The 17082-nt window shown below is 37.4% G+C and overlaps 1 protein-coding gene across 3 annotated transcripts in view; it reads right to left on the bottom strand.

Annotated features, from left to right (window-relative positions):
* zbtb47b (zinc finger and BTB domain containing 47b) overlaps nt 1-17082 on the bottom strand; it is a 135783-nt gene that overhangs the window by 106019 nt on the left and 12682 nt on the right. The window contains exon 2 of one of the 3 annotated variants that reach the window (XM_039753694.1): nt 1840-1927. The exons of the other annotated variants lie outside the window; for them this stretch is intronic. Within the exon in view, the coding sequence (XP_039609628.1) occupies nt 1840-1869 (30 nt within the window). The 5' untranslated portion in view covers nt 1870-1927. The remainder of the gene's footprint in view (nt 1-1839; nt 1928-17082) is intronic. 3 annotated transcript variants of the gene reach the window in all.

The raw sequence follows: 17082 nt of genomic DNA, 5'->3' as shown, positions 1-17082 counted from the left end.
AAAAGTGTGGTGTTTCTCAACATGATGCCTCCGCACATTGTAATCTTTAAATACTCCAACGCACTCATTACAAATTAAACACATCGGTTTGCGTTTGGATGTGGCGTAAAATAAACAAGTATTTGTCAGTCCAGGCAGGGTTAAACTTACGGTTTTCATTGGCAATTTTACGTTTCAGTGTTGAGAAAGACATATTGATAGTAATCTAAGCTACTACCGGCACGCTCTGCATTGTTTGCGTGTTGCAGGCTATGTAATTTACGTAGGAATGCGCGTTTTTGGCGGGACCATAGACATAATAAATACTTTATATTTATATTAATATATATATATATTAATATATATATATATATATATATTAAATAACAATTTATGAATAATATATATTAATTTACTATCTATGGGCGGAACCACGGGCTGGGCCACTCGGAGGTTGATTCTGGGCCGCATGTGGCCCGCGGGCCGCCAATTGAATAGCCCTGCTGTAGACTGATATGCTACTTGGAATGTCAGAAACTTAAAGTACATAATTTATCACATGATTCAAGCTACACTATCTTTTAGGTGAGACTTCTTCATTCTGTAATAGCAATATATAGGAATATACATACTGCATGTACAGTATAAATCTGGTTATGTATTGTATATATTTACACACACACACACACACACACATATATATACAAAAGTACTCAGATGTTTGTGATACTGTGGCTAGATGGAAATTTTCCTCAAAGGACAAATAGTCATATCTACTGAATCTATCTATGTGGCAATTAAAAATATTTAAGACCATGAGGAAAAAGATTCTCTTATCTGACAAGACAAACATGGAACTCTTTGGACAGAACTACAAGCACTATGTTTACAAAAAATGCTGTTCATCACCAGCCCCATACCATTTCTATGGTGAAGTATGGTGGTGGCAGCATCATGAGGATGCTTCTCTGCAACAGGGACAGAAAGACTGGCAAGAATTAAGGTAGGATGAAAGAGTGGTCCATGAATAAAACTTGCTCCAGAGTGCACACGACCATAAACTAGATCAACAATTTACCCTTCATCAAACAATGACCTGTTGCATAGAGCCAAGACAATGCTGGAGTGGCTTCAGAACAAGTCCTTGACTGTTTAAGAGTAACAGAGCAAAATCCTAGAATTAAACGCTATAGAACATCTGTGGAGAGACCTGAAGATGACAGTTTATAGACACTTCCCACCCAGTGTAATAGAGCTTAACAGGAAATGCCAAGAAGAACGGGAAAAACTGTCAAAACCCAGGTGTGCAAAGCTTGTACGGACTCACTCAAAGCTGTATATGCCACCAAAGTGGCTTCTACAAAGCACTAAATTAAGTGTTTGAATAGTAATATAAATGAAAGATATTAGTTTCTGATTTTTAATAAATTTGCAAACCTTTTTGAGAAAATGTTTTTACTTTGTCATTATGGGTTATTGAGTGTAGATTTAATTGGCAAAAATGGAAAATGTATCCATTTAAAATAAAACCTACAACACAAAATGTACAGAAAGTGAAAGCAGTCTAAATACTTTCTAAATCCACTGTATGTGTGTGTATATAATAAACACACAATTCATATATTATACAAAAATACAGTACATAGAAACATCATAAAAAATGTCTTCACTCAAACCAAACCAAAGAAAGAGCCATTACTATCCTGTGCTGGATTAAAATAATCTATGATGTAAACTTATTGTATTTGTAACATAAATCAGAAAAGTAAAAAAAAAAAAATACATAAAAAAAGTCTCCCAAGTAGCAAGTTAACACTAGAATTACCAAAGCCTACGAAAAAACTTGTAAACCTGGCCCACCTTAAATCCTTCACACCTCCCCATCGGCATCTTTTGTCAGGCACAAAGTTCTCCCAGCTCAAGCCTTGATTACCTGGGAGTCAGGTACCTAGAGTTGTATGGGGAAATAATAGATTGTTATTTGGAACACATGCATTTCATGTGTGATTTGTTTCTACAACTATCTATGTAAACACATTGTTAAAATAAAATGACAAAATGTAGATATAAACTGTATAATATGTGAAACCTGAAGTCCAAAGATCAAATAAACACTTTCACAAAAGGTACAAGAATGATACAACCGCTTCCATGGTGCAGCAGTAAGAACTGCAGACTTGTAATCAAGAGTTCCCTGGTTCGATCCTGACTGCCTCATAAATTTACTGTTTTGAGTAGTGAGCTGCTCTTATTGTTAACATTATACGATAAAAACATACATTTCATTTGTGCCTATAACAGCTGGTGTAAATTTGTAGTACTTGTGAAAGTTAGTGTTATTTTTTTCCACGATGACGATATATATTTACCCCACCCCGGGATCTGACGTGGTTAGTTTTTATTTGAAACTGGGAATAACTGTAAATGTGAATAGTGTTTTGAGACAATGGAACTCGAAATTCTCTTATCTGGATGGATAAAAGCTGACACACAAACGCTGGTGAATCTGCCTTCTTCCTACCTCATTGTCACTTGAATTTTTTTTTTATTCAGTATTACTGAGTGTTCCTGCTCACGCTGAATTAGTAAACGCCTTATGGTCCACCATGTCAAAGCCGCACTAACAAAAACAGACATATAGGTATATATATTATTTATGACCTGTATGGTAAAATTTCGGAAAACATTGTGGCACGGATGCAACATTATTCATATTCATTCACATGCCTTCTCACCGCTGTAATCAGAGACCGTGTCCCCCCCGCCCCCCCATTCTGTGGCGGTGGGGGGGGATGGAATAGTAGGCTGCTTGTCTTGATAGGCACATTTACAAGTCAAAAGACACTGACGGAGAAGTGCAAAGGGATTTAAGGTGGGCTGGGTTTACAAGTTTTTTCGTAGACTTTGGAAATTCTAGTGTTAAGGTAGTGAAAGATAAGATTTCAAAGAAAGCAGGAAGGAATCACTTCTGTACTTTTTAGCTATGGCACTGGAGAAAATCCTAGCATATAAAATGGAACACAAGATCAGTTTCATGATTCATTAGCCCCATGTATGCACTATACTAGACCATACTCAAGTTGTTGGCTGTTGCTGAAGTAGGTTTGTCACATCACAAAAAAAGATGCACACAAAAATGCCCGTAAAATGAGATTAAGAGGGTGTTGAATTCCTACAATTTAGGGAGTTTTCAGATTTTCAGAGGAACAGATTAAAATACTCACTTGGATCAAATACTACATATATTTTAATCAGAACATTCTAGGAACTGGCAGTACACTATTAAGGTACACAGTTTTGCATAATTCACAATCTCTATTCCAAATGAGAGTTTTTGTAACAAGACAGATAGACAGATTCTTTGACTAGATAAACTTGTTAAACACATTCTAACAAATTATTAGCTTATACAGTGTGTGTGTGTATATACAGGTGTGTATATATATATACACACACATACACATATATACATACATACACATATATATATATATATATATACACATACATATATACATATATATATGTATATATACATATACACATACATATATACATATATATACATATATACATATATATATATGTATATATGTATGTGTATATATATATATATATATATATATATATATATGTATGTATATATATATATACACATACATATATATATATATATATATATATATATATACATATACATATACATATATATATATATATATATATATATATATATATATATTATATATATATATATATGTATATATATGTATGTGTATATGTATGTATATATATATATATATATATATATATATATGTGGAGTTTGCATGTTCTTCCCGTGTCTGCGTGGGCTTCCTCCGACAGTCCAAAGACATGCATGTTAGGTTCATTGGCGATCCTAAATTGTCCCTAGTATGTGCGTGGTGTGTGCCCTGTGGTGGGCTGGCACCCTGCCCGAGGTTTGTTTCCTGCCTTGCACCCTGTGTTGGCTGGGATTGGCTCCAGCAGACCCCCGTGAAGATATAGAATATAGCGGGTTGGATAATGGATGGATGGAAGGAAATTATATATATATTATTTAATAATATAATAGATGAAAATCCGCGAATTAGAAACCATATGTTTGTGTAGTTATTTTTATATATTTTAAGCCCTTATAAACTCTCCCACACTGTTAACATTATTAGAGCCCTCTAGACATGAAATAACACCCTTTAGTCAAAAGTTTAAACTGTGCTCCATGACAAGACAGAGATGACAGTTATTTCTCACAATTAAAAGAATGCAAATAGATCTTCTTCTCTTCAGGAGCAGAGAATTTTAGAGAGAGAGAGAGAGAGAGAGAGCGCTCGCAAAGAAAAGCAAACAATCAAAAAATCAATACGTGTGCTTTTAAGTTTGCCACAGCATTTTTTAGAAGAGCGTCACTATCTTCTAAGCAAACAGCCTCTGTGCAAACACCCCCTCTGCTCACATCTCCTCAGTCAGGCGCAGAGAACGTCAGAGAGAGAGAGAGAGCGAGATTAAAGCAAAGCATCAAAAAATCAATAAGTGTGCTTTTGGAAGCACCGCGATAAAGCGGCATTTTTTAGAGGTGCATCCGTATCCACTAGGCAAACAGCTTCTGTGCAAACAGCACCTCTGCTCACAGCCCTCCGTCAGGCGCAGAGAATGTCAAAGAGGGTGAGATCGAGGCAGAGACAAGCAAACAATCGAGCACCGCACGGGAAGCACATCTTATAGCATTGAGGAGTTTTAGTTAATATGTAATACATGCTCGGATTGGGTAGCTTCTAAGCCATCCGCCAATAGCGTCCCTTGTATGAAATCAACAGGGCAAACAAACTGAGGAAGCGTGTAGCATAAATTAAAAGACCCATTGCCCGCAGAAATCCGCGAACCAGCGAAAAATCCGTGATATATATTTAGATGTGCTTACATTTAAAATCCGCGATAGAGTGAAGCGCGATATAGCGAGGGATTACTGTATATATATATATATATATATATATATATATATATATATATATATATATATACATACACATACACACACACACACACACACACTGTATATTGTCACACACGTGCACATGGGAGGAAGCTAAAGGGTTTGAGTAAGGGCAATTCCACCTGGCCCTCTTGACGTAACTTCCGGGACCGAGCCTATGGAAGACCACCTTGCTAGCTCCGACCCCTGTGATGTCACGTCTGGGCTCAAACCAATGGCTGAAGACCTTCATGAGCCTGACCTCTTTGATCTCACTTCCTGTCTTCCCCTTTAAAAGCCTCCACCTTTTCCCTATTCCCTCAGTTCTGTTTTGGACTTGGCTTTGTGCACACCTGTGCTATCATTTAAACTACAATTTGCAGTCATGAAACCAAATACAGTGGTACCTCGATATACGTCCTTAATCCGTTCCAGGTCCTTGGACTTATACCAAACTAATTTTTCGCATAAGAAATAATGGGAAAATGATTAATCCGTTCCCATGAAAAAAAATCCTATTGTTATTGGCATATTATACATTGATGGGGTTGTATAAAATAATTTAAACACTGCTTAATACTAAAATACATAAATAGAAAAGCAATTACCGTAGATCCCGGAATACAGGCCGACCCGGTATATTAGCCGAACCCCTTCTCTACCTACTAAATTACATGTATTTACCAATGACCGGTATTTAAGCCGACCCCCTTCTCCAAGCAAAATTTTCTAAATTTCCTTAAAAGTGTCTCTTCGGGTATATTTATAATGTTTATCGGCGAGAATTTGAGACTGCCGGCATTTTTGATATATAATGTAATGAGTATAATTTACCAAAACACCAATAATTTTTCTAATGTACTAACTAAAAAGTTATAAAAAGTGCCTAGCCTACTTCGATTAAGCAAGGAGCATGGCGGAGCGCATGGTCGCTGCGGCTCAGGGCTCTCCTTTTCAGTGCACTTTTTTGTTGTTTTTGTACTTTTTTTTTTTTGTCCTTGTTTGTGCACGATCGGTTTGGCGAACATCTGCTACACCATTCAGAACCTTATAGACACAGCTGTCCAGAGCCAGACATCTGTTTCGAGTGTTTTTCATCACACGCACAATATCCCTGACAACATAGCGAGACCAGCAGGCTCTCCGTGGATTGTTGTCGGGTCTAGGAGACGACACAGACGGAGGAGGGAAAGAAAGCAGAAGCGGGATCCGGCGTTATGCTAAAGCTAAAAAAACAACCATACAAGCCCTATACAGAACTTTTTTCTGCACTGAAGGAGCTGCTTTTAATCTCATTGTAGATGCGTATAGTGACAATAAAAGGCATTCTATTCTAGAAACAATTTCATACTGTACTCACCATTTAATTTGACATCTTTGGGCTGCAGGAACGGAGGAGATATTTCCACACAATGTCCATCTTCTTTTCGATTGCGATCGCTTTCTTTTACCTTCTCTTCCTTCCTTAGCAATTATGTGTCTCGCTTGCATGGTCTTAATGAATTTTATATATATATATATATATATATATATATATATATATATATATATATATATATATATATATATATATATATAGGTAAATCACTGCAATGACGGAAATTACATCCACAAACACATGTATCTGTAACTGACACTACTAACGCTCTCGGTTGTTTGTTTACAATCGCGCAAGCGGATACACAGGACCGCTTCAGTTTCGTAACGCAAGATGTTGATCATAAATCAAAACAAAAAATTTCATTTTAAACTTCCCGATAATTTATTATAAATTTTATTAATAAAATCAACAACTAAAACACTTTTTTGAATAAATTCTTTATTTAATTTAAAGTACTGGCATGCAAAGTTACTTCTTCATCTGAAAGATGGCTCTGTGGTTTCGTCATTATTTACTTCCGTATTCATCGACAAAACCGGCATTGCGCTGGAAATCTTGAAGCTGAAACGATACTCGTTGTATAAACCGACCCCCAAACTCCAAGCCAAAAATCTAGGACGAAATTCTCGGCTTATATAACGGGATCTACGGTAGATGAAATAAATAAAAATTTAACCTCACTTTACTTTTTAATAACGTCTTTGTTTTTCACAATCGTAGATACCGTCGTTTTCGTCAAACGGTATGCAACAGCCATGTCCCAGATACGCATGCCACCTTCATACTTTTCAACAATCAATTCAAATGTATATGAAAAAACACAAAATCACGTTGTGACGATGTGGGTTTGCTGTATGCTCCCATCTGCTGTCGGGGAGCCCTTGAACCCAACACCGTCGGTAATGTTACCGATGAGCTTAGCAGTGAGGCACAACAAAGTATGGGGATGGTGAAAAAGTGCAAAGTGCTTTTATTAAAACAATCAACAAAACAAGGTGTTCAAATTAAAGTGCAGTGTCAAAAGTTACCATAAATAACCTATAAAATCAGAAGTGAAACGTGGAGGTTAAAACAATAGAAAAAAGTCTTCTTAAAAACAACAAGGTTAAAATACAACAGGACACATTCTTTATAAAAAAAAAAAACACACAACAAGAAGCCCGGTGCCTTTTTACCCAGCGGCCCTTGCTTCCCAACAGGGGAGTCGCCTTACTTGCAGCTGACCTTCACTCTGCCTACTTCAGCTTTTCAGTTCACCTCTCCGATCCCTGGCTCTGGTAGGCTCCTCCTGACAGCAACTTGGGATCCACAGTAACCAGGGTGCCTACGCTGGGGAATACATTCGCCCAAGTCCCGACTCCCACGGCCTTACGCGGAGAGACATCCTCCTTCCGGTCAATCCCGCTCCATGATCACTCAGCGGGAGTGACTACTACTACTATTCCCTGGGTGTCAGCCCAACACCCAGGCTCCTTGTTCAGCTGCTACGCTCTACTGCACCGTCTCTCTCTCTTTAATTCTCTTTCTTTCTCTCACAACCTCTCATCCGTTCTTTTTCCTCCCCTTCTAGCCGAGTCGCGCTTCTATTTATCAAGATAAGCAGCCCCAGGAACAATCATGAATGCGGATGGTCTCTCACCTGTGCACATAGGTGAGAAACGCCCACATCATGAATCGCCCCCAGAACCGCTTCAGCCACAAAACCACCACGCCCCCTCATCAAGCCGCTAGCACGGTGATTATTTATTTTAAAACTAGCCTTTGACAGGAGCTGTGGACCCGCTATACCACACACGTGAAAATTCAGACTTATAGCACGGGTTGTTCACTGAATGCTAGCAACTGGTGCACTGATGCTCGTGGGAAGTCGTGGCTTTGTCTCAAGAGAGGTAAACAAGGGTAGCACACAAATCATATTCCAAACAAAGGTCGTACACCAAGCAAAATTTTTTGCATCCAAACAGGATGTACTGTATACCAAGTTGGACTTAATCCAAAGCGGACGTATACCAAGGTACCACTGTATATGGGTGGCAGCCCCAAACCTTGCTATGGCTCTTTGTGGCTTTTGTGAGAATATATACACATATATATATATATATATATATATATATATATATTAGTTATACATATAGTTATACATATATGGTGTGAAAAACTATTTGCCCCCTTCCTGATTTCTTATTCTTTTGCATGTTTGTCACACAAAATGTTTCTGATCATCAAACACATTTAACCATTAGTCAAATATAACACAAGTAAACACAAAATGCAGTTTTTAAATGATGGTTTTATTATTTAGGGAGAAAAAATCCAAACCTACATGGCCCTGTGTGAAAAAGTAATTGCCCCTTGTTAAAAATAACCTAACTGTGGTGTATCACACCTGAGTTCCAGTAGCCACCCCAGGCCTGATTACTGCCACACCTGTTTCAATCAAGAAATCACTTAAATAGGAGCTGCCTGACACAGAGAAGTAGACCAAAAGCACCTCAAAAGCTAGACATCATGCCAAGATCCAAAGAAATTCAGGAACAAATGAGAACAGAAGTAATTGAGGTCTATCAGTCTGGTAAAGGTTATAAAGCCATTTCTAAAGCTTTGGGACTCCAGCGAACCACAGTGAGAGCCATTATCCACAAATGGCAAAAACATGGAACAGTGGTGAACCTTCCCAGGAGTGGCCGGCCGACCAAAATTACCCCAAGAGCGCAGAGACGACTCATCCGAGAGGTCACAAAGACCCCAGGACAACGTCTAAAGAACTGCAGGCCTCACTTGCCTCAATTAAGGTCAGTGTTCATGACTCCACCATAAGAAAGAGACTGGGCAAAACGGCCTGCATGGCAGATTTCCAAGACGCAAACCACTGTTAAGCAAAAGAACATTAGGGCTCGTCTCAATTTTGCTAAGAAACATCACAATGATTGCCAAGACTTTTGGGAAAATACCTTGTGGACTGATGAGACAAAAGTTGAACTTTTTGGAAGGCAAATGTCCCGTTACATCTGGCGTAAAAGGAACACAGCATTTCAGAAAAAGAACATCATACCAACAGTAAAATATGGTGGTGGTAAGTGTGATGGTCTGGGGTTGTTTTGCTGCTTCAGGACCTGGAAGGCTTGCTGTGATAGATGGAACCATGAATTCTACTGTCTACAAAAAAATCCTGAAGGAGAATGTCCGGCCATCTGTTCGTCAACTCAAGCTGAAGCGATCTTGGGTGCTGCAACAGGACAATGACCCAAAACACACCAGCAAATCCACCTCTGAAGGGCTGAAGAAAAACAAAATGAAGACTTTGGAGTGGCCTAGTCAAAGTCCTGACCTGAATCCAATTGAGATGCTATGGCATGACCTTAAAAAGGCGGTTCATGCTAGAAAACCCTCAAATAAAGCTGAATTACAACAATTCTGCAAAGATGAGTGGGCCAAAATTCCTCCAGAGCTGTAAAAGACTCATTGCAAGTTATCGCAAACGCTTGATTGCAGTTATTGCTGCCAAGGGTGGCCCAACCAGTTATTACGTTCAGGGGGCAATTACTTTTTCACACAGGGCCATGTAGGTTTGGATTTTTTCTCCCTAAATAATAAAACCATCATTTAAAAACTGCATTTTGTGTTTACTTGTGTTATATTTGACTAATGGTTAAATGTGTTTGATGATCAGAAACATTTTGTGTGACAAACATGCAAAAGAAGAAGAAATCAGTAAGGGGGTAAATAGTTTTTTACACCACTGTATATATATATATATATATATATATATATATATATATATATATATATATATATATATATATATATTATAATATATATATTTAAGAAATAGTTAAATTATACTGCTATCATAAAGGATAACTAAATCTAGAAGATCTTTGAAACGATAAACAGGTTGTTAAAAATTGTAACATCCTAGCAGATGGCTTCCTTACATCAAAGAGTTAAATTATACTCCAGACATACAGATCATTTTATTTCTTTACGGTTCCAGCAAGGGAAACATAAAAAATGATGGACACAATCATTAAATTTAAGGAAATTGCAACTGAAAGAAATACTCTTTGAAGTACTTCTACTGGGTCAAAAACAGGTACGAGATGTAACCAGTATGTACTTTACATACATTTTCAAAATCAATCAATCAATCAATCAACATTTATTTATATAGCACATATTCATACAAAAAAATGTAGCTCAAAGTGCTTTACAAAATGAATAGAAAAATAGAAGACACAATAAAAAATAAACATAAGTCAACATTAATTAACATAGAATAAGAGTAAGGTCCGATGGCCAGGGTGGACAGAAAAACAAAAACTCCAAAAGCTGGAGAAAAAATAAAATCTGTAGGGTTCCAGACCAAGAGACCGCCCAGTCCCCTCTGGGCATTCTACCTAACATAAATCATCATATTTTCATGGAAGGACCTGATGATGATGGTCACGTAGACTTCTGGCTTTCAGTCCATCATTGTTGGAGCATCATGATGCTTTGAGTAGGTGGTGGTGGCGCAGGAGAAAGAAACCGGAAAAAGAAACAGAAGAGAGAGTAGGGGTCAGTACGGATTTTAGAGCCACCATGAATAGTTATTATGAAGAATTGAACATACAGAGTATCAGGATTATGTTAAAGTGAAGTTATAAAAGGCCATGTTAAAGTAATGTGTTTTCAGCAGTGTTTTAAATTGATCCACTGTATTTGCCTGGCGAATTCCTATCGGCAGGCTATTCCAGATTTTAGGTGCATAGCAGCAGAAGGCCGCCTCACCACTTCTTTTAAGTTTAGCTTTTGGAATTATAAGGAGACACTCATTTGAAGATCTAAGGTTACGATTTGGAATATAACGTGTCAGGCATTCCGATATATAAGATGGAGCGAGATTATTTAAGGCTTTATAAACCATAAGCAGTATTTTAAAGTCAATCCTGCATGACACAGGCAACCAGTGTAGTGACATCAAAACTGGAGAAATGTGTTCGCATTTTCTTTTCCCAGTTAGGATTCTAGCAGCTGCATTCTGCACTCGTTGCAAATGATTTATGTCTTTTTTGGGTAGTCCTGAGAGGAGTGCGTTACAGTAATCTAGTCTACTGAAAACAAAAGCGTGAATTAATTTCTCAGCATCTTTCAATGATATAAGAGGTCTAACTTTAGCTATGTTTCTTAAATGAAAAAATGCTGTCCTAGTGGTCTGATGAATATGCGATTTAAAATTCAGATTACAGTCAACGGTTACCCCTAAATTTTTTACTTCCGTCTTAACTTTTAATCCTAGTGCATTAAGTTTATTTCTGATAACCTCGCTGAATCCATTATTGCCAAAACATGAATGTTATGTCCACAAAGGTTTTCTTTACACTTTTTGCCTCAAGATTAATCCAAGGTGGCAATGATACCACCTAAACAACTGCAACGAAATGCCACGTATTGTATATATGGGTGAGAATTGATCCATTAATTTGTACATTATACAATTCTTCATTCAGACTCAATGGAAATACCAAGAAAATTTTTTACAGCCCCTGCATTTTTTCTTTTATGTATTTTATTTTTTAATTTGTCATTGCTGATATATGACTGAAGTTCCTCTGTTGGCAGGGTGTCCTTATGAAGGTCAAAGTCAACTTTTTTTAAATAATGAATGGGAAATTCATCTGGACATCAATGATATAAAGGCGGCACTGGGTCTGAAATGGCAAACAAGTGACTTACTTAGTGGCCAAGTCACATAACCAGCCTCGTTCCAATGAGCAGAGGAATATGAAAACAATTGTACTATTGTTAATTACTGGTAAGGAGCATTGGAATGGCATTTATTATAGAAAGGTGCTATCTAAAATATGAAGCTGAATGGGTGTTTGTGAGTGTTTGTCCAGTAATCAAATCCACCACTGTTGAACTTCTCTCTGCTAAATTGTGCACTGATTCCCCATTTTATAGAGGAAGATGAAAAGCTGTGTTTTGTTTCAAAACCTGAGGGTGCCACCACCCAGGGCTACACCAGGTACCCCTACTCATTTTTGACTGGTATCCAAATGTGTAAAGAATACCAGAGAAACAAAGCTGAATAAGTGTTTGTGTGTGTTTGCAAGTCCACAACAATGAACTGATCTCCACCACATTTTGCACAGATTCCCTATTTATATAACAGAATACTACAGGCTATGTTTCCTACTGAAATTTAGTTGGTGCCTCTATTGTGGGCAGCAACATGTACCCCCAAGCAGATATGGTGTTCAACCAGTCAAGGTGGGCACATGTCACTCATCTTTTTTAAATCAATACATTGGCTCCCTGTATCAGCGCATATTAAGTTCAGATTCTTGAGGTTTTCCTGCAGAGTAGTCAATGGGTCAGCATCTTTGTATATGGAGACATATGTATGATATCTTTAAGGGGAAGAAAAAGAAAAAAAAACTTACTGTATGTACAGTATGTTTACCTGTTTAACTAATACATTATGTAACATCTGCACCCAGGATAGACACCAAGGTAATGATAAGAATGACAAATTAATACTTTAATTTTGTTCTTAATAATCTGAATTGCCCATGGGATTAATTAAGGTTATCTAATCTATACTAATAAAAGGCAAAGCCCTCACTCACTCACTGACTGATTGACTCACTCACTGACTCATCACTAATTCTCCAACCTCCAAATTGTAGGTAGAAGGCTGAAATTTGGCAGGCTCATTCCTTACAGCTTACTTACAAAAGTTGGGCAGGTTTCATTTCGAAATTCTATGCGTAATGGTCATAACTGGAAGCTATTTTTCTCCATATACTGTAATGGAGTTGAGCTCGAAAGCCGTGGGGGACGGAGTTTCGTATGACACGCCTCCCACGTAATCACGTGAACTGATTATCAACGCAGTATGTAGAAAACCAGGAAGAGCTCAAAAAAGCGCTGAAGAAAACATGATTTATATAATTGAGAAGGCAGCGAAACAATAAGAAACGAGCGACTGACATATACAACCATATTCATGAGTGCTGCTACTTCGGAAACAAAGCACAGTGTAAACCTAAAGTTTAAATTAAGTTCATAGACACGCTGCCGCTGGCGTTTGTAATTTAGTGCCTGCCCATATAAGGCTGTCCGTCGGCGGCAATCCAATAAAAAAAAACACTGTCGCTAAATACTCACGGGTGAATGACTGTGCTTATGCAGAGGAAGATGAGATGGTCAGGGTGGTGTTTGGCACAAACTCAGCGAAACTGCGAGAGAAACTTTTAAGTGCCGGGTCTTAGCTAACATTACATACAGCCGTGGACATCACACGAGATGGTACCAGCACAGCTGGGAAACTTCGATGCAAGAACACCAAGTGGCTCACGTGAACTGGCGCAGTGCACAGACAAAAAGCAACAGTTCCAAAGAGTGCTGAACAAAAACTGAATTACACAATTGAGAAGGCAGCAAAAAAATATGAAGCGTCTGATACATACAAGCATATTCATAAGTGCAGCTACTGCGAAAACAAAGCACATGGTGGAAAAATTCAATGTCCCGCTAAAGGAAGACAGTGTAAAAAAAAAAAACCTGTGCATGCAGTGTGTCACATCTCATATAAAGAGGAAGACGAGCTGTTTATTGATGCAGTAAGAAACGAATCAATGAATGAAACCTCTTATCTTTACAACGATTGACAAACACGGAATGTAACTTGAACACAACACATTGTACAAATACGACCCTGATTGAAAGAAATAATAATAATCAAATCCTTGATGACAGCAATACTCAATAACACTCACAAAACAATTACTGTATATTGACAATCATGTTACGTTATTTTTAAAATGTTCCCTTTTCTTTTTCATAACTTCTTTAACACACTACTTCTCCGCTGTGAATATATATATATCTCCCGATCTACATACTCTCAAATAGACAAGCCACACGCCGTGGCGCAATTGTAGAGGCTTCGCCTCTAGCGCCAACATCCAAGGTTCAATTCCCGAGAGGGGATGCACTGAGTATGTACGCTCGCTTCCCGATTCATTTTACCCTCGCATCTCCTTGGTTTGGGACGTATGAAAAAATATACGGTTAACGCAGAATCATGTTACGTTATTTTTAAAATGTTTCCTTTTCTTAGCACAAGCACAGCTGAGAAGCTTCGATGCATGTACTCCATAACGCGTTAAAAAAAATAACGCATTTAATCACACTTTCAATTCCAAGCAAAGGGGAACTTTTGTCAATGCACAATTTCCTGGTACATCGATTACACTGATGCACACATCACAGCTACAAAAATGTTAGAGTCGGAATAAAGTGCGTTCCTATGACTGATCGGAGGAAAATTTCATTTCAAACACTACCCGAGCGAAGCCTTGATAAAAGCATGGTTTTGTGCACACTGAAAAGCAAGCAAAATTAGATGCATTACAGAAAGCTGACTTTGTGGCTCTTACTGGGGATCAATTAACTTCCATGACCGTTAGTAATTCTGATTACATCCAATTACAAAATGTTCAATGATCACACTGTTTTAGCCCAATGTACAAAATAATTTTGGCTGAGGTTACTCAGAGTTTAAAGATTAAGTTGGTCAAATTACCTTTTATGTTTCTGACTTATATTTTTAAGAATAAAAACTGCACTTTATGTTGAAATTTTGGTTAATATTTAAAGACAATACCATTCTGAAAATGTACTTAAAGTACTTAAACTACCACATTATTTTTAAGTCTGCCCAATTTTAACCAGGGATGATATTTTTGTTTCTGTTTTGAATTCAAATGCAGTTTAAAAGCATTTTTTTTTCCAGAAATTAAAACAGCTTGAGTTTACAATATTTATGTCCATGTCTATTATTTGATTCTGTCGCCCACTAAAACCCTTTTAAATTAAAAAAAAAATTTGCGATTTGGGGCAAATTTAAGTGTGTGATTACATACGATTAATCAAGATTAATTCTTACATAGCCTCTAAATAATTGGATTAATTCTTTTAATCGAGTCCCACCCCTAATATATATATATATATTATATATATATATATATATATATATATATATATATATATATATATATATATATATATATGTAGATATACACTCACCTAAAGGATTATTAGGTACACCATACTAATACGGTGTTTGAGCCACTTTCGCCTTCAGAACTGCCTTAATTCTACGTGGCATTGATTCAACAAGGTGCTGAAAGCATTCATTAGAAATGTTGGCCCATATTGATAGGATAGCATCTTGCAGTTGATGGAGATTTGTGGGATGCACATCCAGGGCACGAAGCTCCCATTCCACCACATCCCAAAGATGCTCTATTGGGTTGAGATCTGGTGACTGTGGGGGCCATTTTAGTACAGTGAACTCATTGTCATGTTCAAGAAACCAATTTGAAATGATTCAAGCTTCGTGACATGGTGCATTATCCTGCTGGAAGTAGCCATCACAGGATGGGTACATGGTGGTCATGAAGGGATGGACATGGTCACAAACAATGCTCAGGTAGCCCGTGGCATTTAAACGATGCCGAATTTGCACTGAGGGGCCTAAAGTGTGCCAAGAAAGCATCCCCCACACCATTACACCACCACCACCAGCCTGCACAGTAGTAACAAGGCATGATGGATCCATGTTCTCATTCTGTTTACACCAAATTCTGACTCTACCATTTGAATGTCTCAACAGAAATCGAGACTCATCAGACCAGGCAACATTTTTCCAGTCTTCAACTGTCCAATTTTGGTGAGCTCGTGCAAATTGTAGCCTCTTTTTCCTATTTGTAGTGGAGAGGAGTGGTACCCGGTGGGGTCTTCTGCTGTTGTAGCCCATCCGCCTCAAGGGTGTGCGTGTTGTGGCTTCACAAATGCTTTGCTGCATACCTCGGTTGTAACAAGTGGTTATTTCAGTCAAAGATGCTCTTCTATCAGCTTGAATCAGTCGGCCCATTCTCCTCTGACCTCTAGCATCAACAAGGCATTTTCGCCCACAGGACTGCCGCATACTGGATGTTTTTCCCTTTTCAAACCAGTCTTTGTAAACCCTAGAAATGGTTGTGCGTGAAAATCCCAGTAACTGAGCAGATTGTGAAATACTCAGACCAGCCCGTCTGGCACCAACAACTATGCCACGCTCAAAATTGCTTAAATCACCTTTCTTTCCCATTCTGACATTCAGTTTGGAGTTCAGGAGATTGTCTTGACCAGGACCACACCTCTAAATGCATTGAAGCAACTGCCATGTGATTGGTTGATTAGATAATTGCATTAATGAGAAATTGAACAGGTTTAGGTGAGTGTATATGTAGATTTGTATATATACAGTATATATTTAGATATATATATATATATATATATACACATATACAGTATATGATGTGTATATATATATGTTTATATATGTGTGTGTGTGAGTGTCTGTGTGTGTATTTTATATATATATATATATATATATATATACACACATATATATATATAGCAACCCTCATGACAACAATTACATTGTCAATCATATTATATATATTATTAAAATGTTTCCATTTATTTTTACTTCTCATGCTAAGTGGGTATTTTCATATATATATATATATATATATATATATATATATATATATATATATATATATATATATATATATATATATATAGATAGATAGATAGATAGATAGATAGATAGATAGATAGATAGATAGATAGATAGATAGATAGATAGATAGATGACAACAACACTCATATCAATGACAAAACAATTACATT

Source organism: Polypterus senegalus, chromosome 5, assembly GCF_016835505.1.
Source record: "Polypterus senegalus isolate Bchr_013 chromosome 5, ASM1683550v1, whole genome shotgun sequence".
NCBI lineage: Eukaryota > Metazoa > Chordata > Cladistia > Polypteriformes > Polypteridae > Polypterus > Polypterus senegalus.
This window is presented reverse-complemented; position numbering and strand designations above follow the sequence as displayed.